Below are 27,833 nucleotides of genomic sequence, written 5' to 3'. Positions count from 1 at the left end.
TGTGTGTGCGCGTGTGTAGGCTATGCACGGGGACACCTCAGTCCTGATCATGAGCGATTCGGGCTCACGAAGAAGGCTTCTCTGAGACGGCGTCGGGGGTTGTTGTAGTATGCTCGCAGCGTGGAATTACTGCATTTGAATGCGTAACTTTGACTATACTGTATGTGCATCCTTTTCTTCTTCTTTTGTATTTCTTTCGCCGTTGTAGGCATTAGTGTGGCAACTGTGGATGGGCACACGGGAGTGGGCTGCTGCCCACCAAGTCTGACTGTGTTTCGGAGGTGCTGAGAAGAAGAACATGTAAGAGTCCGCAGGCATCCCCGCAGATCCTCTCGGATTCACAGCCAAAATGCAGAAAGGTTTGAGACTCAATGATGGCCACATCACCTATCTGGCTCTTTTGGCGAAGAAGGATGGGACGAGGCGAGGTTGCCTGAGTAAGAAAAGCTCAGACAACACAAAATGGCATTCAAAGTGGTTCGCTTTGTTGCAGAATATGCTATTTTATTTTGAGAACGACTCCAGCTCACGCCCCTCCGGACTGTACCTGTTGGAGGGATGTGTTTGTGACAGGGCACCGTCACCGAAACCATCTCTCTCAGCGAAGGAATGCTTAGAGAAGCAGGTAAGATATCGATCGCACGGGGAGCTCCCATAAGACAGACTGACACTGTTAATGTAAATCCGTCTCACTGAACGGACGCACTCATCAATGCTGCCTGTTGTGTTTCTCCTGATGGGAGAAACTTGCTTTCATCAATGTGGCTGTCAGTGAAAGCAACAATTACAAGAGGGGCTATTCTGTAAGCGCAGCAAAATCGCAAACGACACAGTTGCTGTTTTTATCCCAACATCTAGCCTATTTATTACGCAAACAATGTCCCAGAGATGTTCACTTGACGTTCGGTCTTACGCAATTGCGTCATTAACTGATTGATTGTCTTGATTCGGCACTAAAATAGCCTCACAGCAGGCCTCAAAGGTAACTCGTCGAAAATAAAAAAGATAAAAATTACTGTGGTTTAAAGTTGACAGGATAAATGCAATTGTCTGTGAAACCTTGCAAACACGGTAACTAGTTTACTTTTGTCCATTTCCTTTCTCATATCATCCTAATATTTGTTGCAGCACATTTTTATTTTTTTTATATAAGAGAATGTATTTTTAGACATCTCAAATGTTCAGGCATTGCAGCTCATATATAGGGAGTAAACTTAAAACAGCCTCCAAACTTTGCAGGAGGAGAGCTGCCCCTTCCCTGTCGTTTTGACGTATTGATTTAATTCCTTGTCTTGATATTAATAGCATCCTACCTTGGCAACTGCTCTCCCCGGTTCATAGCGGCTTGGTTCATTTGATAGCTCTCTCATTATAATGGGCTTGTTAACGACAGCCATCAATGAAACCCAAACGATGTCCAATGTATGCTTTTGTTTCTCAGTACATCCCCCATTTGTTTTAATTCATGTGGCATTTAGTGCCATGGATTAACATGTGTGAGGGCTACACAGTTTCCTCATTTTTTTGTTTGTTTGTTTTTTTAATGCCAGTGTGACAGGGTCAGAAATAATCTCAGTAAAAGCATGGAGAGAAACCGTTTTGAGGGGTTAGGAAGGCTGCTGCTCAAAGGAATAAACCTTGTGGCATAAAAGCATTTAAGAGGCAGAAAAGTGGTCAAGCTGCTGTGAGCTATGACTGCAGTCACCTTCTGAAATCTGCTCTGCCAGCTGAAGTCGTTTTCTGCAGCAGAGCCCATAAAGAATTGAAGTCAAAAGTCAAAGTGATTAGTCATTTTATCTTTTCAGTCCTCATAACCTTCTTTTATAAGGCAGCGTTTTCCACCAAAGCCATTAACATGTGAAATGTGGCAGTGTATGTATGTGTTTTCACTAGAATGTAGGAAAACCTGGACTTTAGGGCTCACAGACAGGTTACACTTTATATTCACACTATATACCATGCATGCCTGGAAAACAAAACTGACACAACCAATAAAAAGCAACAAAGTTTAATTTTGTAAACTCTCACACGCAACACATTTTCACTCCCATCGTGTAAATTACAGACACTTGGTCAGGTGACACACTTTGGTGAAGCTAAAAGTCTCCTTTAGCGTCGTATCTAAACACACTTTATCTAAACGTTCTTGGTCGGGACTATTGGTGTCACTTTCAACGTAGTTACCTTAAGGAAAAGGTCATGGGTGGGCTTATAAAAAGGTATGTTTCCATGACAGGCGGGACAAAAACGGGACAGTTGGGTTAAGGAAAAGAAGAAAGCGACAGTTAGGTTTAGGAAACATGACACGCACACGAACCCCAGTCTTCTGGGTGAAAGTCCTGTGTTGTTTGACCCATCCACCACCCCAATCAACCTCCCTATGCGGATTTTCGGGCTTTCATAGTACTCGCTACCATTGTCGCTCTTAATGCTACATCATCTTCAAGCGCAGTGTAGCTGCTGCTCTCCCTGGTGCATTCTAAACACATGCTGAAGGGTGCTTTTTGCGTTGTATGTGACGCTGACAGCCACTGCCCAAGCGTCCCTATTTTACGAGTTCAGAGTGAGAACGGGTTGTCACACACCATGTTTGTTTCATGGCATTGGAGTGTTTTGTCTTTCTTCTTTTTTTGGCCTTTTATGGATGCAACAGAGGACCCTGGCCACACAGGAACTGGGCGCGTTGTAGTTCATGACCAGGAACATACCCCTTAACCCCTAGGCCATCGTAGATTTGGAAAGACAAACAGACTAATATGGGTGCCCACATTATTCTGTTTCATAGGTGTTCAGAGCAGGTTTATTTTCCAAAACCTGTTTAAATTAACTTTCAGTGCAAGACTATGGTACACCTTAAAATCTGTCCAATTTTAGACAACTAGAACTTTGATTCTGTAAAAGAACATGTCAATGTACTGAGTGCTACAATACATTGTCAACTTCTACCTGGACATGACCAAAATCATATCAAACATTTCATATCTATCCTTACCTATGTTGATTGAACATGCACCATACGTTGGCCGTTCTTATTTAATAATAGCTAAAATATCTGTATTTAAAACATTGTATAATGATATTTGCAAGAACAGAATTTGGATGCTATACTGTCAGACTAAACCTTTACCTTTACACATTCTTGAATCTGTTGGAATTATTATGCTTCTCAGTAATGTCAATTCACCATCTTACTGTAGGTTTTCTGGTTAGGAACCCAATCATGAGTTATAATATTTATATGTCTGAAGACTGTATAAATGACAAATAAAGGATAGACGCAGCATAAATTCATTATAAGTGACTATTGTGCGGTTGCTCCTGCAGGTTTTGTATGCGTCTGTTTTCATTAGCTGTACCTGGTGTCGCTGTCCATGGTACTGAACTCTGCTGTCACGTCATGTTCTTCAAACACTTGCTCTCTGCTCTTTGTTGGCTGAGCTGTCAGGATTAGTATCAGTGTCACCAAGAGGGCGCCATACAGATGTGCCAGCAGAAGCCTGACGATTCAGAACAAGTTTATTTTACCCTAGACATCTTTTCTTTTTGTAACAGAGTCAAATTTAGGTTTTTGGGATTACAGTCCTCAGCAGGAAAAAAAAAAACACTGGTTGTTTGTCATTTTCCTAACAAGCAATATTTTGCAGCCATGTGAAATTTAACTACCTAGACATTTTTCTTTTTTACCAAGCAGGTTTAATTGCCTACAATTTAGAAGACCATACTGTCATATGGATTGTTTTGGAAGGCACTAAACAACCAACTTTAGTTATGAGAACTTGTTGGTCACTCTCATAGCATAAACTATTAAACTTAAAAACTGCTCACCGTCAAGCCTATTAACTTAAACCGTGTTAGGACAAGAGCTCTATACTGGGGATAAAAAATGGACTGAGTGACATCTATGATGACAGCTGTTTGTGCAGGCTGCTCCAGTGAATTTATTTCAACAGTGAATTAAATGAATTTCAATTAGCATATCAAAGTATTCTGTTCAGCACGTGTCCCTTTACATAATATGTGTCAGGAATAAATTCTCTCAGTATGTGTTTTTTGAGTGGGGGTTTGAAGTTTTGTGCACGCATGTATACAATTTGGATGTGTATTTTGCACAAATACGTGCTTTTCATGTGTGAGAGTGTGCAGTCAATCATGCCAGTGTACACGTCTGTATGTCTCCACACATCTGGACATCTTGCAGGACTCTGTGCATGGCTTGAAGTCTGTATTTGCCTCACTGTGTCCTCCTGCATACGCCGATGTCGATCTATAAAAGGTGAAATGAGGACAGAAAGAGTAATTAATGCTCCAGGTGTCTGAGGGCATACAGATTTCCTTTTCACTTTTCCCACTCTGGAAAAAAAAATAATGACACTCGAGTCAATGAAGACTGCAGAGGTCTGAGATTTCTGACATAAACCTGTTACATATGCAGATTACAACAGATTCCTGTTGAGTGTGTCAGTGGTGTGTGTGCATGGATCCTATGCGTGTGTGTGTGTGTGTGTGTGTGTGTGTGTGTGTGTGTGTGTGTGTGTGTGTGTGTGTGTGTGTGTGTGTGTCAGAGCTGCAGGAGGAATGGCAGGGCGAGTACTGGATCTTATCTGTCTGTGACAGGGAGAGGGACAATGCAGCGAATAGATGCCAAGCCAACTGCCACCTTGCAGGGCTACAGCGCTTTTTATAGCCCTCATTCCTCAAGAAGGCAAAAGATCTTTCTCTCCCTCCCTCTCCGTCTGTCTCTCCATTCTCATTGTATTCTTTGGAGTGTTCTACTTTTTAAATGTTCTTATTCCCCATTTAGAAGGCGAGCTACGTTTAAGCCCACAGTTACTATGGCAACCCCTATTTGCATCTGAAAAAGTGCATTTGAAGGGGCCAACGAAATGTGCAACAACATGCCTCGGCATTGTGCTTCACTTAGCAAGTACAGCAAATATGGGCATATGAGAAATGTGAGGTGATGAGGGGTAGAGGAGGAGTGAAGTGGAAATGCTTGATATGGTTTTGCTTTATCAGTTTTATTTGTTCCACTTATATACTTGTCTATTGTTGGGTGATTTTATATAGATTTTATATAGATTTCTTTGAACCTTTTCATGAATGTATAGTATAATCTTTAAGTGTAGGTTATACAGAAAATAGTTTTATAAAACAGCATGACTATGGCCACTGTAAAGTAATCACAGTAATTCTCAACAATACGACTGAGTTTTGCTGGCAGGTAAACGGGGAACTGTGGGCAGGCACTGTTGCTGTTCATCTGCTTTGAAAATCGGCAAACCTTCCATTAAGTTACCAGATAATGTTAGCGCTAGCTAGCTAGCTTTGGTTGGAAAGGTGCCAGCAAAACGCTGAACAAGACATTTTTAGGGGACCAAAATGTTCCAAAGTTTTATTTTCTATTTAAAAAAAAAATAAAAAATATCGGACTAGACTAGGGATTAGAATTTTTTTTTACTGAGGTAATAAATCAAGTGAGAATTAGGGTCCATTTCTCACGGACTTTTGTTTGAGCCAGTGTAGTCGCCCCCTGCTGGAATTTAGATAGAATGCAGGGTTGAGGCACTTCTGCATTGGCTTTACATTTCAGGCCCTGAAGTTGCCACTTGATATACATATGTATAATACTAAAAAAGTTTAAAAGAAAAGAACACTCTTTGGAACAATAATGGGCAAAAAGGATCGGAACGTTTTTTAGAGATAAAATTGGAAACCACTATTATCATAATGATTACATAAGTAAATGTGTTTAATATTTTCTCTCTTCCAGGTGAAATTCAATTACTTTTTTTCATAGATTTTAAACAACAATTTACTACAGACTACGATGTCTCACTTAGCGGGGAAATAATGTCTCTGTGGCAAAAAATGTGGTGACTTGGAGCTAAATACAGCTGCCTAAAAGGCTTGACATACCAGTTCACAGAAAGCAGGAGATGGGAAGCACATTATTGACAAAGGACCATTCTGCTGCTCATCAGGAAATATCGAACATTACTCCCCTTCACAAATGATTTGCTCTTGGCATTTGGGAGGGATGAAAAATCCAATATATTGGATTTGTGCGGTTCTATTTACAATGCACAGTGTTATATAATTCAATGTGTTTCTACCACAAAAAGGCTGTACTATTATTGCAATGACCACCACTTTGTTGATTTGAGGATATTATCTGATAAGCCTATTAGAAAACAATTCCACATGCATTTGCCATAATTGCCATAACTGAACCTTCAAGGCTCACCGGAGATAATTGGTGAGGGAATAAAAACGGGTGAAGACGCAGAGGTGTTTGTCACTAAAGTGCAGCCAGTGGGACAACGCAAAACAAAACACGGCGTCAGTCGAGAGGCTTCCACCAATTCAGAGGTGAGTTGCCAGGTTACAGGCAGAATGCACAGAGGCTGTATAATGAATGTCTCAAGACTTTTCTCTTCGGGTCCCTCTCCTACTCATTCACACATGGGCACGCATGTGTTTATACATACAACTTTAATATCAACAAAATGCAGGTTTAAGAAAAAGCCAGTCAGCGATGATGAATCGTGCAAGGTTTTCCCTTCCATAGGTTTTCCTGCAGATCATCAAAGAAACATTGTACTGTACATATTGAAGGGTTTTAGTGAACGATGTAAAGCCCTTCAATATGTATTCTGATTGTCTCATTATATGCTGAGCAAATCTTTGACTCTTTCTATCATGTTGATTTTCAGTACTACTTTACGGTCACGTTCAATCATGACAACCAAAAGGCTTTGGAGCTGCGCACGGAGGACGTCAAGGACTGTGATGAGTGGGTGGCTGCCATCATACAGGCCAGGTACTTCTCACACATGACCTCTCACCTACATACACACATAGAGCCGAGGATTTTCTGAGGATGAAGATTTTATTGAGAATGTGTGTGTGTGTGTGTGTGTGTGTTTGTGTGTGTGTATATGTGTATCCTGTTATGTAGGAAATTGAAAGGGTTTCTATAGCTTATCGGGTTGAAAAACTGTACCAACCCATAGATTAGCGTGTCATTTTTAAATTTATTGAAATATCATCAAAACTGGAGATACAATGTTTTCCCTTAACAGCATCACAATTGTTTTATCTGTTACGGTATACATATCTGCCCTGGATATATACAAATCAGAAACCAATAGAGAAACATGTGTATTTTATGTTTTTTTGGTTTCATAATGGCTCCTCCTAGTTTTAATTTGACAGAATATCTGCTATCCGTCTACATAGATGGGGAGTTTATTTCGATACAGCCAATCAAATCATGCATAAACCAGTGACACTGTGTCAAACAGCAGCTACACAACACAAGAACAACAACCACATTAGTTTTCCTGCTGCAGTTTCCTTCTTATCTAACTTACAAACAAACATTCACCGTGGAAACCTGCACTGCTAATGTCAGTGTGGGTACTAGCTATCTAATTAGCTAGTTTATGTGTAATATAAATGAGATTTTATGCATTTTAAATAATCCACACACATTTTGAGTGCAAGGAATCAAACAATTAACGTATTGCATTACTGTAAATATTCTGTAACTACATCAACTTATAAACACTCTAAATATTATTTAAATTCCTTCTAAATCAATGAATCATGTAAATTACAGTTGTTTTACATATGAACTTTAATTGTTGCACGCTAATTAGTCAACATCAATAAGCTGCATTTAGGCTCCAATATTGGAAATTGGTCAACATATTTCCTTTTGTGTTGCCACCCCATGCTAGCGTGGAGTGTTAGCTTCAAAAGTCTCATTAAGATGACTAGGATGCTAAGGACTACAACCGAATGTTAACAACCACGATGTCCTCTCCTATATATTCTGCCAGGCTTCAGATTCTCACTCAAATCCCTGTAGGATCACAGATCTCAGAATAGAGTTCCAGAAGTTTGTAAATATCCCCTTAAGATTCAGAGACAAATAAGGATCATGAAAGCCAAGTGATACAATCACTCTAAATGTCAGCATGTAATACACAGCATGGCAATGAAGATCTGTATTTGCAAATCATTATAGTGCTTTTATAAAGGTTTCATACGTTGTATTCTAATGCTTTGAGTTTCTTTTTTAACACTTATTTATTTCAGCCCATTCCACTTTAACGAGCTGTTTTGCGATCAAATTAAACTAAAACCCTTTTGTTCAACTGGGTAATGCTCAGCATTATTGCTCATGCGGAAGCAGCTTTTGCACATGGTTTGCTAAGCCCGTAAGTATTTGAAGAATTGGTTGTGTAAGTGCCTGTGCTCGGTGTGGACGTAAGGTCTGTAGTTCATACATATGCTGTTTAGAAGTCTGCTTTTGCTTTGATACGTCAATGGAGAGCTCATGAAACATACGTTAATGAGGTCCTTACAATGTCTCTGTGTGTGTCTGTACAGTTACAGGAACCTGGCTACAGAGCATGAGACCCTCATGCAGAAGTATCTTCATCTACTCCAAATAGTGGAGACGGAGAAAACGGTTGCCAAGCAACTTCGACAACAGATAGAGGATGGGGAAATCGAGATAGAGCGGCTAAAATCAGAGGTAACCTGTCTTGTAATTTCATGCTAGCAATACCTGTGAGTGTGTGTATTTTGTGTTACTGTATGCACACAGTGGAGAGACAGAGAGAGTAACAATGGAAGTGAAAGTAGTCAGGCACAGAGTATAAAGACAGAAAGGGCAATGGACAAAGGTCAAGACCCAGATTCCAAACCACAATTTTGTGAGCTCATGGCGAGCCTCACAGCTTGCAGCACCCCCATGATGTCCTTGTTAGAGGCTCTGCAATACTGTGGAGTGTTTTGTATCCTGATTATTCAGTCTAAACTAGATCAAATGCACCTCTCTTTAATGTGCTAATGGCTATCTCCAATTGAATTGAATGTTTTCAATATGCATGAATCAACTTCTATTGTACCTGATACCGCAGCCGGCACCACAGAATGATAATGAACTGTCTCACTTTTCATGGCTAAAACATGTAGGCCTAGTAGTAATGGATTTTGGGTTGTTTGGTTCAATTTCAGTCCTTTATTACTGTATTTAAAAGCTGTTTTTCTCTGGTCTATTCCTATTCACATACTGTGTTAGTCTAATGGAGAGTAAATGAAACAGGGTTGAATAAAATAACTTTGATGCAGCTGGTACAGTGTGTTCATACATGAATTATTTGAAACCAGTGAACGGACGGTAACAAAGTCGAACAAAAACCAAGTAAAGAAAATAAAGCATTCATAATCATAATAAAAACACAGAGTGAGAGAATATGAACCAAGATTACAAGTAGGATTATAGATGCATACAGTGTGAGGTACTTGTCTCTACCCACTCAGTCAATGTTATGTTTGATTTGTGTTGGATTTCAGATCGCTGGACTGCTCAAGGACAATGAAAAGATCCAGTCAAATCCAGAGGTACCTTCCAGTGAAGATGACACCGAGATTAAGAAGATCAAAAAGGTGAGATCTGACTGCTTTGGTGCTGTGCAGTTTTAAAGGAGAAAGCCAGACTCTTCATTCTTTATCAGGTAAAAATGCAAAGAAGAAGACCAAGTAGGAAGGAGGAAGGGAATGTTTGACCTGTTCCAGCAGGGATACGTATGGTTTCTGAAACAACTACATCATCTCTGGGCACCTGCAGGTTTTATTTTTAACCTTCATTTATTCAGGGAAGCTCACACTCACATTTACAGCAGGGAGCTCCTCATCCGCTACAACCACTAGCATGTTCTGTCTTCAGCTCTACTTAAGCAGCTGCCTGCTCCTTAATAGGGTTGGAGAGTTTGTAAAGTTTTGCAAAGCCAGTTACTTTATCGCTACGGTAACAAACCTACATATTATTATCACCTGATTCTGAAGTTCCCCTTTTGCTCTGTAGAGCGTTTTAGTTTCTTTGAGCTCAGTGTTTTAGTTTTTGCCGGGCCACACCTTTTCTGTATTGGTTCACTCTCAATGCTCAACAACCGTTATTTCCAGCTGCAGCAGGTAGCTTTTCTCACACATTTGCAAAGAAAACTCACGCACACTATCTAACTTGCAAACATTATATTACGTTTAATAGTAGGCACTGTTTCGGTACAAGACAATCTTCAGGCAAATGGTGTTACTCTCCGAAGCACCTGTCTGAATTTGTAGATGTGCAAAGTATTTTTCTGAGCTGTATTCACACACCCAGTAACACATAGATAGATAGATAAAGTTAGCAACTATCTGGTGGAACATTTCCAACTAAAGAAGGAGATATTGTTTTCAGGAGTTGGTGAGAACAGAGTGTAAAGGAGAATGAATATTGCACTTACATTTTTCAGGTCAGCAGAAATACAACATGTAAATGAATGTCTGCAAGATGTGTAAACAGGCAACTGTTTGCAAGCACGTTCTCCGTTGCAACTTTATAAGGTAGTCATTGTGTCATCTTAGTGTTTACAGCTTGTTGTGCTGCCCCCAAGTGACCAAAAAAATCCATGAATGCATGTTAAAGTACAAACCCCAGGAATTATTTTGCCGCTAACACAACTAAACCAGACCCAGCTTTGCTTTCCTCTTCACTAAATCTTTACATTTACTACCAGGAAGGACTATCTACAGTGACAGGTTATTGCTGTCTAATACTGCTTAATGTACAATGCTAATTGTCTTAAACAGTTAATGAACTAAATACATAAATAAACTAAATTAAATACTAAAACGTTATGTGACAGATCACTTATTTTCAATGTAATACTGTACAGTATATTAACATATCATGGCTGTCTTAAAATTAGGTACCAAAGGTGCAGAATAAGTTGGAGAACTAAATACTTCTTTTTGTGTGTATAAGCACACACACACATACAAAAGGTAGCTTAACGTTTGTGTGCTAACCTTTTTTTATCACAGGTCCAGAGTTTCCTGCGAGGTTGGATTTGCCGCAGGAAGTGGAAAACCATCATCCAGGACTACATCCGTTCACCCCACGCTGAAAGCATGAGGAAGAGGAACCAGGTGGTGTTTAGCATGCTGGAGGCCGAGGCTGAATACGTCCAGCAACTCCACATCCTGGTCAACAACTTCCTGCGGCCGCTCCGCATGGCCGCCAGCTCCAAGAAGCCGCCCATTACTCACGATGATGTCAGCAGCATCTTCCTTAACAGGTGGCTGGTGGTGAGACTGGTTGTGATTGTGGTGTGACTCGGCGCAGTGGGAGCAACAGTTGTGAACAAGAGAGGGAGAACAATAGAGCAATAGCTGACCACCATTTTGCTTATTTGTTTTATCAGTGAGACCATCATGTTCCTCCATCAGATCTTCTACCAGGGCCTGAAGGCCCGCATAGCCAGCTGGCCGACACTGGTGCTGGGTAAGAGCACAGTTCAACATTAAAATACACATAAAAAGCAAAGATATTGCAGACTTTTTGAGATATCTACCTGTGAGACTTTTGCCACCATATAAATAAATATATGTATACGTATAGACACCAGTATAATGGAGAATTGGCTTGTGGAACTCATGGCATGCAAAAATCATATTTAAAAAAACTGAACAGAAAGTCTTTTTCTTGAGAACAATGTTCTCAAAATTCCCTTCACTTTTTGAATTTAGGTGTTAGCCGAAAGTTTTACAAATATAGAGCAACTGACTCTTTTTCATGGAGAATGATTAAAATAAAGTCGCCTATGTTTTTAGTTCTTGCTGATTTGCTGTTTGTGTCTCTATCTTTGTTAGATCAAATCTTTTATGATTTAGGAAATATACTTCATGAATGAAGTGAACAAAACATGTTGCATATATTCATGAAGATTTCTCTTTACAGCGGACCTGTTTGACATCTTGCTGCCCATGCTGAACATCTACCAGGAGTTTGTGAGGAACCACCAGTACAGCCTGCAGATCCTGGCCCACTGCAAACAGAACCGAGACTTCGACAAGCTGCTGAAGCAGTATGAGGCCAAGCCCGACTGTGAGGAGAGGACACTGGAGACCTTTCTCACTTACCCCATGTTTCAGGTTAGAGTTCAGGGCTGCAGTATTATTACTTACTTATTAGTCCTCACACAGTTTCATAAATTATTCTGTGGCACTTATTAAGCTTGTAAAGTACACAGTTTTATGTGCATACACATATACCTTACTTCCTTTTGAAAGAAGAATACAGCTCCACAGCTTAGTGCTCCAACAACCATGTGGTAAATATATTTGTCATAGACAGTATTATACCTAAATTAACCAACCTTGGTTTAGCTGTAGGTAAACAGCAAGATTCATGTTAGTATTATAAATCAATCCAGAGCCTTCCTACAAATCTGATGCAACAACTGTGGCTTTTCACATTTTCACATTTCTGACTTTGAATTCTTTAACAGTTATTCTGGCTTGGTCTAAACTGGACCAGTGATTTCTGAAAGATGGCATTTAAGTATAAACTGTTGACGTTTAATTGTGGCTCCCTCATCAGGGCAACAGGTGTAACATTAAACGCCAAAGTGCATCAATGAATTATCTTTCCAACTTTTGGCTGTTATAGAAAAGTTAATAATTATAAGAATTGGACCACTGTGTGATGTCCCCATAGACATCTCCAGTAATGAGATGACATGCAAACAGTTGTAGCACTTTAACATAACAATTTGGGTATTTTAAAACTACATTATCAGCAGAACAATGCTGCTGAGAGTCATGTTTGAAGGTAAGATAAAAAAGAGTATGTTGTAGTAATAAAGGAAATATAGTGTTTTATGGTGAAAGTGAACAAAAGTGTCTAGCTCTCTGGTAAACGAGATGAGCTTTCTGTCTTTCAGGCTTCACATTTCCAGTCCAATGCCATTAGAGTCAAGATGATTGACACTGCTTTCTAAAAAAGCTTGAGATCTCTTGTGTACATGTTAACATTAAAATGTTAAAGATACCAATTTCAATAAGTGTGTCAAGCATCTTTCTCTTTTCTCTCTCAGATCCCTCGTTACATCCTGACGCTGCATGAGTTGCTGGCTCACACCCCCATGAGCATGTAGAGAGAAACAGTTTAGACTACGCTAAGTCAAAACTGGAGGAACTTTCCAGGTAAATCTACTTTCAGCCAATCAGTCAAGCAATTGAAAATATATTGTACATTGTGCTACATTATATGTTACAACTCAAAGGAACACAGTGTGTATAAATTAATACACAGATGTCGATCAGATTCATGTAGTGATTTTGTGGAGGGATACTCTTTTGTCAAGGAATTGAACATACAGCTTTAACTGTGAAGTACCTGAATTTATTCTGTCCTTTCAGAATCATGCACGATGAGGTGAGTGAGACAGAGAACATCAGGAAGAACCTGGCAATTGAGCGGATGATTGTGGAGGGTTGTGAAGTTCTGCTGGACACCAGTCAGACATTTGTTAGGCAAGGTAAGTAAGCACTTTCGTGACTTTACTTGTGTTACTCAGCCCAGCTCTGTCAAAGGTACTTTTAAACAAGCCCACACCTCACATTTTTTGTATTTAACATTTGGTAGAAATAGAAAACCAGATGTTGTGGTTTAACAAGCCTGACATTTTGGAGGGATTTACTGACCATTCAGCAGCTAGCTTAGTCTATATGACTGCACACAGCTTTCCAGAGGACCTGATATCAAAAGCACTTTTTGTATGTATGTCAGTAAGTTAACACATCACCATTGATACGGCTCTAGTCTCCCATTGCCAGACCTTACTCCACAGTGCTGTAGTGCTGCAGTGGACATAGTTGTCACACTGACAAAAGTATGAATGTATTACAATTAAATAAATATTCTTCTACATACATTAAATCACCATACTCACACATCTCTTCTGCAGCCTTGTCTGTTCTGATGCATCACATGTACTCTCACCAAGATGTTCGACACCTTCCTCTATCTCTGCAGACGTGAAAACAATTATTACTGATGCACAAATCGTTAAATTATTCCAATAAATGGCTTTCGCAGGTTAAACACTAATTATGAGATCAAGGTTGAAGTCAAATTTAAGGTGTGTGTGTGTGTGTGTGTGTGTGTGTGTGTGTGTGTGCATGTGTGTGTGCGTGCGTGCGTGCGTGCGTGCGTGTGTGTGCATGCGTGATGCTGACACTCCACAGGTTCCCTGATCCAGGTCCCAATGAGCGAGAAAGGAAAGATCACGAGAGGCCGACTGGGCTCTCTGTCTCTGAAGAAAGAAGGAGAGAGACAGTGTTTCCTCTTCTCCAAACATCTCATCATTTGTACCCGAGGCTCCGGTGGAAAACTTCACATCACTAAGGTACAGTAGGATTGTAATCAAGAGGACCTGATACAAAAAAATTACAACCCTATAAATTGAGGTCAACTTTTCTTGAATTGTCCTGTAAAATTAATCAAACCTTTTCTAAACTGATAGAACTTATTTATATATATAATTAGCAAGTATAATATGATATATACATAAGATAATAATCATCTAGTTTATCTTCTTTTCTCCAAACAATATTTTATTCACATCTAATCAAATCGTAACATTGACCCAGATTTTAAATGGCCCTGGTGGAGACATTAACAAAGTCAACACTTTTTTCAGCAGCATTTGTTAAGATTTCCTTAAAAGCATACAGACGCCTCCACAGTCTATGAGCTGGTATCAAACTGTATGTGACCTTTTAACCCTGTTACAGAATGGAGTGGTCTCTCTCATTGACTGCACACTGATGGAGGAGCCAGAAGGGACAGATGATGAGTGTAAGCTTCTTTAAATGTTTCTTAATATGTTTTTTTAATACATTATGTACTGTATGTAGTAGTTGAAACATAAAGCTATGGAGTATTTCTGTTAATATAGCTCAATTCTCTGAATAATTGCAAATTTACCAAAGACAAACCGTATAACAGTCAGGGATCAAAATTGTAATTGTACCATTTTGTGCAGAGCATTTCCCTAATGTTACCCTGAGACCGAGCACTTGCATCATTTCTACCTTTCATTCCCATAGAAACTGTTGTGTGGGGGATAGCAAAAAGTGAGCATTTACAATAATTCAGTTTAATAAACTGCAGATAAATAACATGTTACATTCCTTTTCTGATGAGTGAAGTTTTTTTTTGAGCCCTTTGGGTGCAAAGACTGACAATTCTCCATAATAATCCTGTTTGCATGACTATCCAGAGAGAGCTGTAGAAGATATTATTTCTTGATTTCTTGATTATCCATCAACCAACCAAAACAATCACATTCATAATTGTTGACTGGTTTCACAGGATTCAATCAAGAAACCACAATGGATCATTGTGATTAATAGTGTTGTGCTTCCATGCCACTCTTTCTAAATTAGAGGCTGCAGATGGAAAACACATATCTGCTGCGGCCTTTAAATGATTGTAAGGATTTAATCTTCAGAAGGAGAAGGCTTTCATTCAGTGTAAAGGCAGGTTTTTGATACTCATAGATAGATTCTCATAGGATGGGGTTTTTCTTAATTTAAAGTTAAATGAAGGTTGTTGAATGTGTGCCCTGCAGCCAAAGGGGAGAGGAGTGGGCAGGACACAGAGCATCTGGATTTTAAAGTGATGGTAGAGCCAAAAGACGTCCAGCCCTACACCATCATCCTGGTGGCTTCATCCCGACAGGAGAAGACAGCGTGGACAAGTGACATCAGCCAGGTACGTGTCCTTACCTGTGTGTTAAGACAGCAGGAGTGTGAAATGCTGATTTGACTTAAGCATCATTAGATGAACTCCAACTAAAATTAGAGCTAAGACTGTACGCTGCAAATGTATTACCAAGATTAGACTAGAACAACTATTATGGCTGTTAGGAGTAGAAACTTGTATCGTCCACATTTTTGTGAACTCACTCACCCCCTTGCTTTATTATACTCACAGAAAGCCTTTTCTCTGTCTGCTTGCCTTATAGTGCATAGACAACATCCGCTGCAATGGTCTGATGATGAACGCTTTTGAGGAAAACAGTAAAGTCTCCGTGCCACAGATGATTAAGTGAGAGTCTGCTACCGCGCAGAAATGCATACATTATACATGCCCAAAACAGAGATTAGCATTACATAAATACATGACAAATACATTAAAATGCCCAAATTCACACATTTGTACATGCCAATGACATAACATAATTCCCATGCGCTGACCTTAACCATCACTGCATGCCTAAACCTAATGTAACCCTTAGCTTTTAAACAGTCATTCAAATAAAAACCAGATGTGTATAATTTTAAAAGATCTCCTCACTTTCAAGGTCTCACACACACACACACACACACACACACACACACACACACACACACACACACACACACACACACACACACACACACACACTGATAATTTCATAGGTTTTAAAGTGTTTTTTTTCCCAGTGGGGATATATCCAACCCATAGCAATGTTAATGCTCTCCCCAATGACCCACATGTGACTAAAAATGTGTACTAACTGGAGGTGGGCTGCATAAGTACTGGGAGCTAAATCCCTGTGAGTCGAATTCCTAACCTCTGTTAAACCCGAACGCAGGTCGGACACCAGCTTGTACTGCGATGATGTCGATATCCGCTTCAGCAAGATGATGAACTCCTGCAAGGTGCTGCAGATCCGCTATGCCAGCGTGGAGCGTTTGTTGGAGAGGCTGACCGACTTGCGCTTCCTCTCCATCGACTTCCTGAACACCTTCCTCCACTCCTACCGCGTCTTCACTAGCGCTGACGTAGTGCTGGACAAGCTCATCACCATTTACAAGAAGCCCATCAGTGCCATCCCTGCACGGTGAGTGATCCCCTGAATGAGGCAATTCCAAGAGGTTTAATTAGGGATTTTATGAGCTCACTAGTATGAAATTGTCCCAACTACCATATTTAAGTTGCAGGTTAATAGAGAAAGTTTAAAGATGTCACCTTTCTGTTGTGAATCTAACATTTTATGTCTTGTTTTGCTTACTCTGTGTGTACACATTGTCTTACTTGTTTGGTCATTTATTATGCCAAGATGACATTTCTTCACCTCATATTTACATTATATGCTTGGTTTTGATTCCACGTCTGTGGATCGTGGGAACGTTGTAAGCTCTAGTTCATAAATAAAAAAAAAAACTTTAACTTTGATGTACCAGTTGCAAACACTGCTACAAAGACACTGCTAGATCTCATTAGTCCAATCCATGTAGCTAGTAGTCGTATATCCTTGACGTTCCACTTCAGGGATTGCTCCGTTTCCGCCAGAAAATCACTCATTTAGGCCGGATATCCGTTGCCTTGGGCTTGATTTGTGTTGGCATTTTAAACTCTGGTCAATTTGTGAGGACTATGGTTAACCTTTTTTCAGATATCTGCGAGGTAAATCCAGACAGCTAGCTAGACTATCTGTCCAATCTGAGTTTTCTGTTGCATTACTAAAACAACTTTTAAACGTACACACGTTCCACCAAAACAAGTTCCTTCCAAGCCTTTTTTGCAGCGGCACCACAGCTTTTCTTCGGTGCTCAGCACCGCCAAAGACGTTTGTGATTTGTGATTGGTTTAAAGAAATGCCAATAAACCAGAGCACATTTTCCTCCCATCCACAAACGCTATGTGGAGTAGCCAGACTCTCCTCTAGCGCGCTTTGGAGGAGAATCCGGCAAAGCGAGACTATGTAGCTAGTGACACCTGAAAAAGGAACAAAGTTTTACATTTCCACATCATTTTGTCCTGAGGGTGCAGCAACAGTGCTGTAATGGTACAGTGAAAAGGTGGGACTTCCCCGGTGTCTGGATTTGTGTTTGCTCTCACGTGGGCTGTCTGTAAGCAGCCCATCATGCTATCATACCCTGTCCAGGTGAGAAGGGACTAGAGGAGAGGCAGTGAGAGGTCACACCAACACATCCACTCCTCTGTCTTCTGTTCACCATCACAGTTAATTGAGTCCTGCGTCCACCTCTACCTAACCCCTCCTCTTTTTTCTCATTCCTCTCTTTTACCCTTTTCCATTCTCTCACTTTTCTTTTTCTTTCCACCAGTCTGACCATTCCTCTCTCCGCTGCGCTGTCACCATGGAAACCCTTCACTCTGCTGCAGGACCCCACCCTCTCCCTCTCTCCTCGACTTCTCTCTCCCTCCCTCCCTCCCTCCCTCCTTGACTTCTCCCTCCCTCTCTCTCTCACTTTCTCCCATCATCTGCAGCAGCTGTACGGTATTAAATATTGATGGTGGTGTTTTGCACCCAGACCCTGCTCTCCTCTCCTCCTCTCTCCTTCCTTCTTTTTGTCTTACTCCTCTCTCTTCTCCTGCTTAATTATCTCTTCTCGTTTTTCCTCTTTCACACTTTACTTGTGTTGTTTTTTGACTCTCCACTTTGCTTTTCGAGCTTTGACTTTCTCATTTTCTTTTCGACTCCCCCTTATCCTCCTTTCCTCTATACTCCCAGCCTCCCCATTCCCATCTTTACCATTCTCATCTCCTTTCTTTTGCTGTTTTGCAAATTTAGGAGAGGATACACAATATGGCAGCAACTAACACCATACAGGGCTGGAGGCTTCCCATTCGCCCACTCTCAGTCAGTAGCCCTATGGTGGAATCCATATCCACTATGTTGCTCCTCTCTCGCCCCCTCCCTCTCAGTCTCACTGTTGCCCCTGCTTTTTTTTGCACTGCACCTCTGTCTCTTTCTCACACTTTTCCTCTCTCTCACTCTCTCTCTCTCTGGCTCCCCTTTTCTTTCTGTTTCTCTCTCCCCATGTCTCTGTGGGCCTCCCCTGGGCTGGTTGCTGTTGGCAGCACCCGTGCCTCCCACACTGTCACTTGACATGCTATTTATAGGCCTTCAGAGGGGGTGGCTCTCAGTGCAAGGAGGATGCTGTCTTAAACAATGTAGCTTAAATAAAAGAGGCAGGAGCTCCCGAAGAGCCCTATGGTTAATGTGGTCCCTCTCTGCTTCTGTGTACAGATACCAAGTGCACCATGCACTCCCATTATTACTATTTCTCTCCTATACTCTCTTTTCTATTCAGGTCACTGGAAACAACTACTCAAAATCCCCAAAGTGTTTTTTTTAGGAGTGAGAAATGCTCTTCTTAATGTCTATCCTTCTGTCTTTTTCTCCTCTCTTTCATTCTTCTTTCCTGCAGTTCTTTGGAGCTTTTCTTTGCCAGCAGCCAAAGCAACAAACTCCTCTATGGCGAGCCACCCACGTCGCCGCGTGTCAGCCGCAAGTTCTCTTCCCCTCCTCCTCTCTCCATCACCAAGACATCCTCGCCCAACCGCCGTCGCAAGCTTTCGCTCAACATCCCCATCATCACAGGGGGCAAAGCCCTGGACCTGGCTGCACTCAGCTGTTCTCCCAATGGCTATGCAAGCATGCACTCCACCATGTCACCCTTCAGTAAGACCACCCTCGACATCAACAAGCTCTATGTGTCTAGCACCGTGGCCAGCAAAATCCCCGATGAGGGAGAGACCAAAGCGGAAGGCAAAGCTGAGGAGTCTGTCCTCAACAAGCAAGGTCAGAATCACTGTCCAAGGGATTTTGCTCAGTTTTAATGAGGTTCACTTGTAGTGTGGTAGGATTTTTACAAGCCCACTGTGATGCTCGTGTCTTGTATGTATCCTCTATTCATACTAGAGCAACTTTTACTGTCTATCCCATTAAGTTTAAAAAGTGGTACAGATGTATGTTTTGCATATGTAAGAGGTCGAAAAGAAAATATAATCAGCTTCTTTAAACAGTATCCTTTGAGTTTGAACAGCAAAGGAACAGCAGTACATGTGTTCCTATGGTTTTTTTTATACTTAAAATCTAATTTAAATGTTTTAATAACGATGAAACTGAAACTGAAAGAATTTAGAATTTAGCTAATTTTTTTGTCTGCCCCAGTCTCACCATTCCTAGCTACCCCCAAGCCCAACCCAACAGTTATGCCCATACATGTATTCTTCTTCTTCTTTGCTGCCTTTTTTCTCTTGAAAGTGAAAAACCTTTTTTGTCCAGATCTGTGTGTCAGAGAGGAATGCGATGGGGAGCCGAGTCAGAGTGACGAAGCAGAAGCAGAAATGTCTCCTCCCAAATCACCATCAACACCCAAGAACGTCAAGTCCAAAAACTCTGGTGCAGTAGGACTTTGTCTCTCCGCCATTGTGTTGTGACCTAGTGTTCTGTTTAAGCGTCTCTATGTCTGAGACACTTTTAGAACATCTTGTGAATCCCAACCCACCAGTTAAAAAACAAAGTAGTTGGCAAGAATGTAAGAGCTGGCAAACTACAGTAACTTAGCGCTCTGTGCTAGTGACATAGAGTACTTGCAGTGGAGTGTCTTGGCAAATTAGAATATGAAAAAATCAAATCAATAATAACAGATCATGTCAATATCAAGAACAATTAGTAACACGAAATACATTTAACAGGCCTGATTTTATTATTATCTATGAGCACTTCAATGAATCATTCCAACTGGCAGATTGCTGAGGATTTAAAAACCACATTATATAAAATGAGCAGTTAAACTGAAATTAAATTTAAAAAGAGCAATTGTCCAGTGGAACTGCACTGAAAAGATCTGAAGCAGAAGTAACACCAGTTGGCTTTTATATACAGGTTACTGTTCAAGAGCCAGCAGTGGCGGTGTAGTAGTGACTACACAGAAGTATCAAGCTTAAATCCATAGTTCAACTTATTCACTTTCTTGCAGAGAGTTAGATGAGAAGATACCAGTCTCATGTCAGCAAATATATGTAAATAAGAAGCTACCTGCTGTTTAGCTTTGCTTAGCATAAAGACTGGAAGCAAGGGGAAATTGCTAGCCTGGCTCTGTCCACAATTAACAAACATCCACCTACTGTACCAGCACCTTAAAAGATTACAAATTAACCATAACCCCCAGTAAATCCACAACATGTTGTTAATAAGTGAACAGATTTTGCTACACAATCTTTGTGTTAAGCTAAGCATAAGGTTGTTAGTTTCAGATCCATTTTGACCATCCAGCAGAGTCAGATTGTGCGTGACAGGTGTAAAGAGGTTGAGATTAGAAGAGTAATTCTCTCATAGAGTTAAATAAACCGTGCTGCAGTGGACTGTAGCAAACTTTATTTTTTAGAAAATGACAAACATAACTATAGCCAAATAAGGTCTTGATAAAAACCACCCACATCCTCCTGGCCCTCCCCGTACCGCACAGAGAGGGGGCATCCACCCCGTAGGTAGTCAGGCACAATTCATCCCCAGTGTGTTCTCTTCCCACGGTGCTGGATACAAGGGAAGCCAGTGCCTTGTGTGAGTAGGTGGAAGGAAACCTTGTACCTTAGCAACGATGTGCATGTTCTTCCAAACCGCCCCCGGCTGAACAGAGGAAGGCAGAGAGGAAGGGAGGGAGTGAAGGAGGGAGGCAGAGGCAGACACAGTGGAGTGTACACCGTCACTGCCACGAGCTGCAGGACACACTGTGCTGGGTCTGTTTTAGCTCTCTGTTGCCCTCCACTGGTCAACAAATTTGTTTAAATATACACATACTGTATAGTATTTATCCACAGCACTTCACATAAGGAATCAAATCACCTTTAATCACCTAACTGAAGAGCCTCCCTTAATTTTCCATTTCAGCGATATCCTGTCAGAGGCTCGGAAATGTTTACTGTAAGGCAGGGGTCTTTAACGTTTTTTAGGCCAAGGACCCCGTAGCTGAAAGTGGGACGTAGTTGGGACCCCCTACTACATATTGTATAAAATTGAGTTGCATAACCTGGGCCTACAATAACGTGCAGGGTGGCCTAAAACATTATACATACCTGTTATGGTGTATACAATACTAAGCTATTAAAAGAATAATTATTGACATAATCATAAATGTATACATCATGTTTTAATGTTAAACATACAAAAACATACGCACAGTTAATCCTTCTGGCTATCTTACCTATAGGCAATGTTAAATAAAAAAAAAAATCATACTGTAAATAAGGACCATTTATTATTGCTAATAACATGTTGGACTCATGTTTTGGTATATTTTCAGACATATTTTATTTTTGGAAAAAAAATCTTTTTTAAATGATTAAACAATAACTTGGTGCCCCCCTGCAGTAACTCTGAGGACCCCCTAAGGGTCCCGGACGCCCTGAAGATCTATGCTGTAAGGGTTGTAATATTGGTGTTTTGTTTCCCTTCCTATAGAGTTTTCCCTGTTTTCCTTCAACAATGGCATGGTGGTGTCATCTTGCCGGGAGCTGGACAATAACCGCAGTGCCCTTTCTGCCGCCTCGGCCTTTGCCATTGCCACTGCTGGTGCCAATGAAGGCACGCCAACCAAGGAAAAGTACCGTCGTATGTCGCTCGCCAGCACAGGTCAGTCACATGAGGGGATGCTACTTCTGTTGACCAATACAGAGGCTTGTTGAGGACTATTATGCAATTAAAAGTAAGCTTCTGTAATCTGATTGCATAAACAGTAGCTCAAATCTAGTTTAATCACTACAAAAAAACTCCTTGATTATGACTTTGTATTTCTGGTTGGATTATTTAGCAATAGTGACATAAAGCAGAAAGCAGTTGTATGCCTCATTACCACAAGGTGGCCTCCTTTATTTCATTGATTTAACTAGGCTGCAAAACTAATGAAAAGTGATCAACTGTAAACTACTTGTTTTTTCAGTGCCTCAAGTTTCCTTTATGTCAGGTTAATGTCAGGTAATATGTTGGCGTCATCCACACCACATCCCTAATGCTGTTAGTTTTTGTACTTGTACTGTAATAGTTAGAAACATTGCACAGCAAGAGTAAAGTCTGGGGGAATGGGATACACATATGACTCTGGCAACGGCATTTATATTTACATACATACATAATTTGTTATTAAAACTGTTATTTAAATAGATAAACAGTTTTCTTCTATATCTGGAAGCAAAATAAAAAAATGTAAAGGAAATAACCAGTATGCAGGTAAAGGTAATGGTGACATCACACAGCTGATTGCTTTGTGGTGTGGGAACATAGTTGGCTGCCACTTTGTTCCAGGTTTTCCTACAGACCAGAGGAATGGGGACAAAGAGTTTGTTGTCAGGAGAGCTGCCACAAACAGAGTTCTGAATGTGCTGCGTCACTGGGTCTCCAAACACTCGCAGGTAAAGTTCACCTTACCTTCTATCGTTTTCTTTTTCTCTTATTGTTTCAATATATCTTTTGTATGCATTTGCAGAAGAAAAACAACACTTTCAACCAAACTCTGCTGTTGTTCCTGTGTATGTCCTCAGGACTTTGAGCTGAACACAGAGCTGAAGATGTGGGTAATTGGCTTCCTGGAGGAGGTGATGCATGACCCAGAGCTCCTGACACAGGAAAGAAAGGCAGCTGCCAACATCATCAGGTTGGGTTTCTGTTATCAATGCTTCATCACACATACAGTCATATGTGACACATCTGTTTGTCAGCTTCCTGTAGATAAAAGAGTATTTCTGATGCCAACTGAAGTCATGGTAATAAAAACCGCAAGTGGAGATACGGTAGATCACAGTTCCTGGCCTAAATCTAAGCCCTGGTGGACCTACACAGAATGTACATGGACACTGACAGTGGACCTACATAAACTATAGAAACCTTTCCTCTTTTCTTCTGTGTAGCAGTTTCTGAATATCCATTTAGTGTTTTCTCTTCCTCCGGGAGAGACAGAACAAGCTTTTACATTGGTACAGCATGGCAAAACTAAAGTGAAACGCCAGTATGGTGTGCGATCCAACCAACTTGTCAGCATGCCCTATTGATAGCAAACATTATCAACCCAAGGAGATGAAGCCAAAAGTGCCTGTAACCAAAACTGAATATAAGGAGTAATCAATACCCAAGTTGGGCACTTTTGGACAGGTCAAATCTATTTATGTCTACTGAGGTAATGGCAATTGTGGACAAAACTGTCAAATAATGACACCTTTCTCTTTTTGCATGTAGGACTCTCACTCAGGAGGACCCTGGGGACAACCAGGTCACGCTGGAAGAGATCACGCAGATGGTGAGAGAAAGCTTACAAAAGCCCTTTCAGTATAAAATAAACCCTCTTACTTCTTGAAATGACTGTGCGTCCTGTTGAAATGATTTGTGCTTTAGTTGTGATAATGATTTTCACTGCATGTGTCTTTGTGTCAGGCCATGGAGGACTCGAAGACTGAGCCGTTTGAGAGCCACTCTGCCCTGGAGATAGCTGAGCAACTCACACTGCTCGACCACCTGGTCTTCAAAGTCATCCCATACGAGTGAGTACACACACATACATGTGTACGTCCACACAGAAAACGCACAAACACAGGCACTTGGTCTATACGATAAAAATGATCTAAGGCTGAGTGGGAGGGTGAAGGGAAGCACACACAGTGCATTTTGGTGTGTTTTTCCATTGTTGATTATTTGAAAAAAATATTTTTTTCTGCAGGGAGTTCTTTGGTCAAGGCTGGATGAAGAATGACAAGAACGAGAGAACTCCCTACATTATGAAAACAACCAAGCATTTCAACGATGTATGTGTTTAGTCTGGTATTGTGATTAAAAAGATAAATGTGTATTTTAGATAGATAGATAGATAGATAGATAGATAGATAGATAGATAGATAGATAGATAGATAGATAGATAGATAGATAGATAGATAGATAGATATAGAATTTATCTATCTACGTATTTTTCTCTTTTTTTGTCAGATCAGCAACAGGATCGCCACAGAGATCCTGCAGTGGGACGATGTCAACCTACGAGTGGGGGTGATTGAGAAATGGGTGGCAGTGGCTGACATCTGTCGCTGCCTCCACAACTACAACGCCATGCTGGAGATCACATCCTCTCTCAACCGCAGCTCCGTCTTCCGCCTCAAGAAGACCTGGCTTAAAGTCTCCAAGCAGGTATCAAACATTTCTGACATTTTCTTCAAACGGTGAAGTTAACTGGGTGCAACACTTTCAGGTTGTAGCTTAATTGTTCAAGTAATCACAATCAAGTTCAGCTGGCCCTAAGGGAATTGTCTGAGGAGTTTGATACCACTCTAATGTTTGTACACTACCAAATACAGTATAATGCTTTCTGGCAGTAACTTCTTGGAGTTTTGTTGCCACTGTGAGGTTGCCAAGCAACCAGCGGAGACTCCCAGAAATCGTTCCAGCACACAACTCCCCATAAAATCCCAACTTGTTGTTTTTAAAGGTGCACTATGAATTCCTGCGTGGTTTCAGCGCAACTTCATTTTTGTATCAAATCGTGCCCCCTGAATACGCTGTGAAAATGCCCGGTCTCGGGAGACAACACAGGGGTCGTAAACGTCAAACAAACACTAGAGGCACAGGATAGGCACCAAAATACAACAAACCACTCCAGCCAATCACCAACAAGATGGTTGGGGGAGGGGGTGGGGGTTAGTGACAGTAAAGGCAATTTTATAGTCGTGCGTAAAATCAACGGCGTAGCCCCGTAGACCCCAGCAGACCCCAGCAGACCCCTCTGGGTCTACGCCGGAACCTATTAAAAATAGCGAAAATAGTATCGATCTACTCAATTCCCCAAATGGCAAACTATACCTTAGCTTTTTTCCTCCAGCCATAGTGAGCAATTCAAACTTTCATTTTTTTTTCAAATAACTTTAATTGTATAAAAATGTAAACAGGGAATTTAGTAAATGAAACAAAATGAAGGGAAGACAACGTCCTCTTAGAGAGCCTCATATTTGTAATTTTGAATAGAATTGTCCTCAGTTCATAAAACTTTAATAAAGACTGAGAAGATTTCCATTACATTTTTGCCTGCTGGTAATAACAGTTTTGCTTTTCCATCTTCTAGACAAAGACTGTGATCGACAAGTTACAGAAGCTGGTGTCATCAGAGGGGCGATTCAAAAACCTGAGAGAAGCTCTGAAGAAGTAAGTATTTAGAGCGTTTCACTTTCCTGTGCTCACACATTGTGGTGGAGAAGTTTTATATATTCCTCTTTACGTTTGCGTACTATAACTCTATATCTGTCACGTGTCTCGTCCTTAGCTGTGACCCTCCCTGCGTTCCCTACCTGGGAATGTACCTGACTGACCTGGCCTTCATCGAGGAGGGAACACCCAACTACACAGAGGACAACCTGGTCAACTTCTCCAAGATGAGAATGGTAGGACACAAGTGTACTGAAGTACACACAATAACATGCACTTTTATATTGCTTCTGTCTTATAGTGTTTTAATTTCATTTGTTTCCAGATATCTCACATTATAAGAGAAATACGGCAATTTCAGCAAACGGCTTACAAGATTGATTATCAACCAAAGGTGAGGTTATCTTTTTGTCGGTAGTGTTACTATTACTAGTATTACTTTACTTTACTCTTTTAGCAAAATCATTTTAGTCTTCCTATTGATATAAGTCCGTATTGTTCCATAAAAATTATTTGACTTAACAATACTCAACATTTTCCAATTAAATTGTAAAAATAAACAGATTTATTGTATATTTTTCTATTTAACCAGAATAAAGTGGTGGCATGTAGGAGGCAATGTTTAAATGTATGATCCACAAGCTACTGGGAATAATGTGTATCTTTGATTGCTAGTCATTGATTGCCTGTGACAATCTGACAATGATAAAAACAACATAATTGTATATTTGCTTAATGGGAGTTGTTTCTTTTTGAGTATACAGCTTACAATTCAGTTTGTTTCAGATATATATGGCATTTTGGGACACTCATTTTGAGTTTTGTCTATGTTCACTATTGCTTTAGGTTGCAAAGTACTTGCTGGACAGCAGTTCAGCCCTGGATGAGGAGAGCCTTTACGACGCATCTCTAAGAATCGAGCCCAAAACTTCATCATGAAGAGGATCTCTCTCTCTCTCTCTCTCTCTCTCTCTCTCTCTCTCTCTCTCTCTCTCTCTCTCTCTCTCTCTCTCTCTCTCTATCAAACATCATATTGATAAAGTTTCAAGGTATTTATTGCATTATTTCCAGAGAAGCAGTTGTTGGCAATGAAAATCTTGGATCTCAGGCTCCGACCAACAATGCTCATTAAATATATATAAAAAGAGGGGTGATCTCTAGCAGCCTGGGTTCGAATCCGACCTAAGGCCCTTTGCTGCGTGTCATCCCACATCTCTCTCCCACCTTTCCTGTCTATACACTGTCACTATCTAATAAAAAGGGAAAAGCCCCCCCCCCAAAAAATAAATAAAAATAAAATATATATATAAAGAAAATCACCCAAGTACAAATTGGCAATCTAAGACATAAAATACTACATACATCGTAGGAATACAATATAACGTATATAAAATAAAAAAAATTGTAGTAGACAGTAATTGCAACATGAATAAACTAAACCATGATCTAGTAAATATGTATGCATAATGAGAAATAATGAATATATATATATATATATATATATATATATATATATATATATATATATATATATATATATACAGAGATGTAAACAGGTGTAAAACAATAAGTGAAAAGTATATATAGCTAACGATACTGATGAGCTCAAGAGTTCAGCAGTCTTATGGCCTGTGGGATGAAGCTGGCCCTGAGCCTGGTGGTGCACCAGCGCATGCTGCAGTACCATCTGCAGGACGGCAACCCCTGGGGTAGTTGGGGTCCCTGACAATCCTTTTGGCTTTCTTTCTGCACCGCTGGGTGTAGAGGTCCTCCATGGATGGCAGCTCCGTCCTGGTGATGAGCTGAGCAGTTTCACCATCCTCTGTAGAGCTCTGTAGAGGGCGGTGCAGCCAGTGTGGCTTCCAGTTGCAGTGGAGTGTACAGAAACAATATATCATAATGTACATACTATTATTTGTAATAGACACAGTAGGCTGTGCCCTTCTAGTATGTGGTCCCCAATGGACTCGTTCTGTATAATCGTTATTAGAGACTGAGTAGAAGCCCAGAGAG

General features: G+C 40.6%; 1 protein-coding gene across 1 annotated transcript; it reads left to right on the top strand.

The window, feature by feature from the left end:
* Positions 1-44: 44 nt before the first annotated feature.
* On the top strand, positions 45-26,759 carry LOC114573460 (ras-specific guanine nucleotide-releasing factor 1-like). Its single transcript, XM_028605716.1, is given in 28 exon segments — positions 45-625; positions 6,714-6,820; positions 8,398-8,545; positions 9,370-9,462; positions 10,882-11,135; positions 11,262-11,341; positions 11,798-11,991; positions 12,936-12,975; positions 12,978-13,044; positions 13,261-13,379; positions 14,089-14,249; positions 14,638-14,701; positions 15,477-15,619; positions 15,873-15,955; positions 16,485-16,733; positions 19,069-19,442; positions 19,929-20,045; positions 22,107-22,277; positions 22,947-23,053; positions 23,183-23,295; positions 23,874-23,934; positions 24,069-24,175; positions 24,352-24,436; positions 24,615-24,812; positions 25,741-25,820; positions 25,939-26,056; positions 26,146-26,214; positions 26,667-26,759. Coding segments are annotated over 28 exon segments (3,771 nt in total). The 5' UTR covers positions 45-349.
* The last annotated feature ends 1,074 nt before the right edge of the window (positions 26,760-27,833 follow it).

The sequence above is a fragment of the Perca flavescens genome, chromosome 1, assembly GCF_004354835.1.
Source record: "Perca flavescens isolate YP-PL-M2 chromosome 1, PFLA_1.0, whole genome shotgun sequence".
Classification (NCBI taxonomy): domain Eukaryota; kingdom Metazoa; phylum Chordata; class Actinopteri; order Perciformes; family Percidae; genus Perca; species Perca flavescens.
Note: the sequence above shows the minus strand (reverse complement) of the source record. Positions and strands in the feature narration are given on the sequence as shown.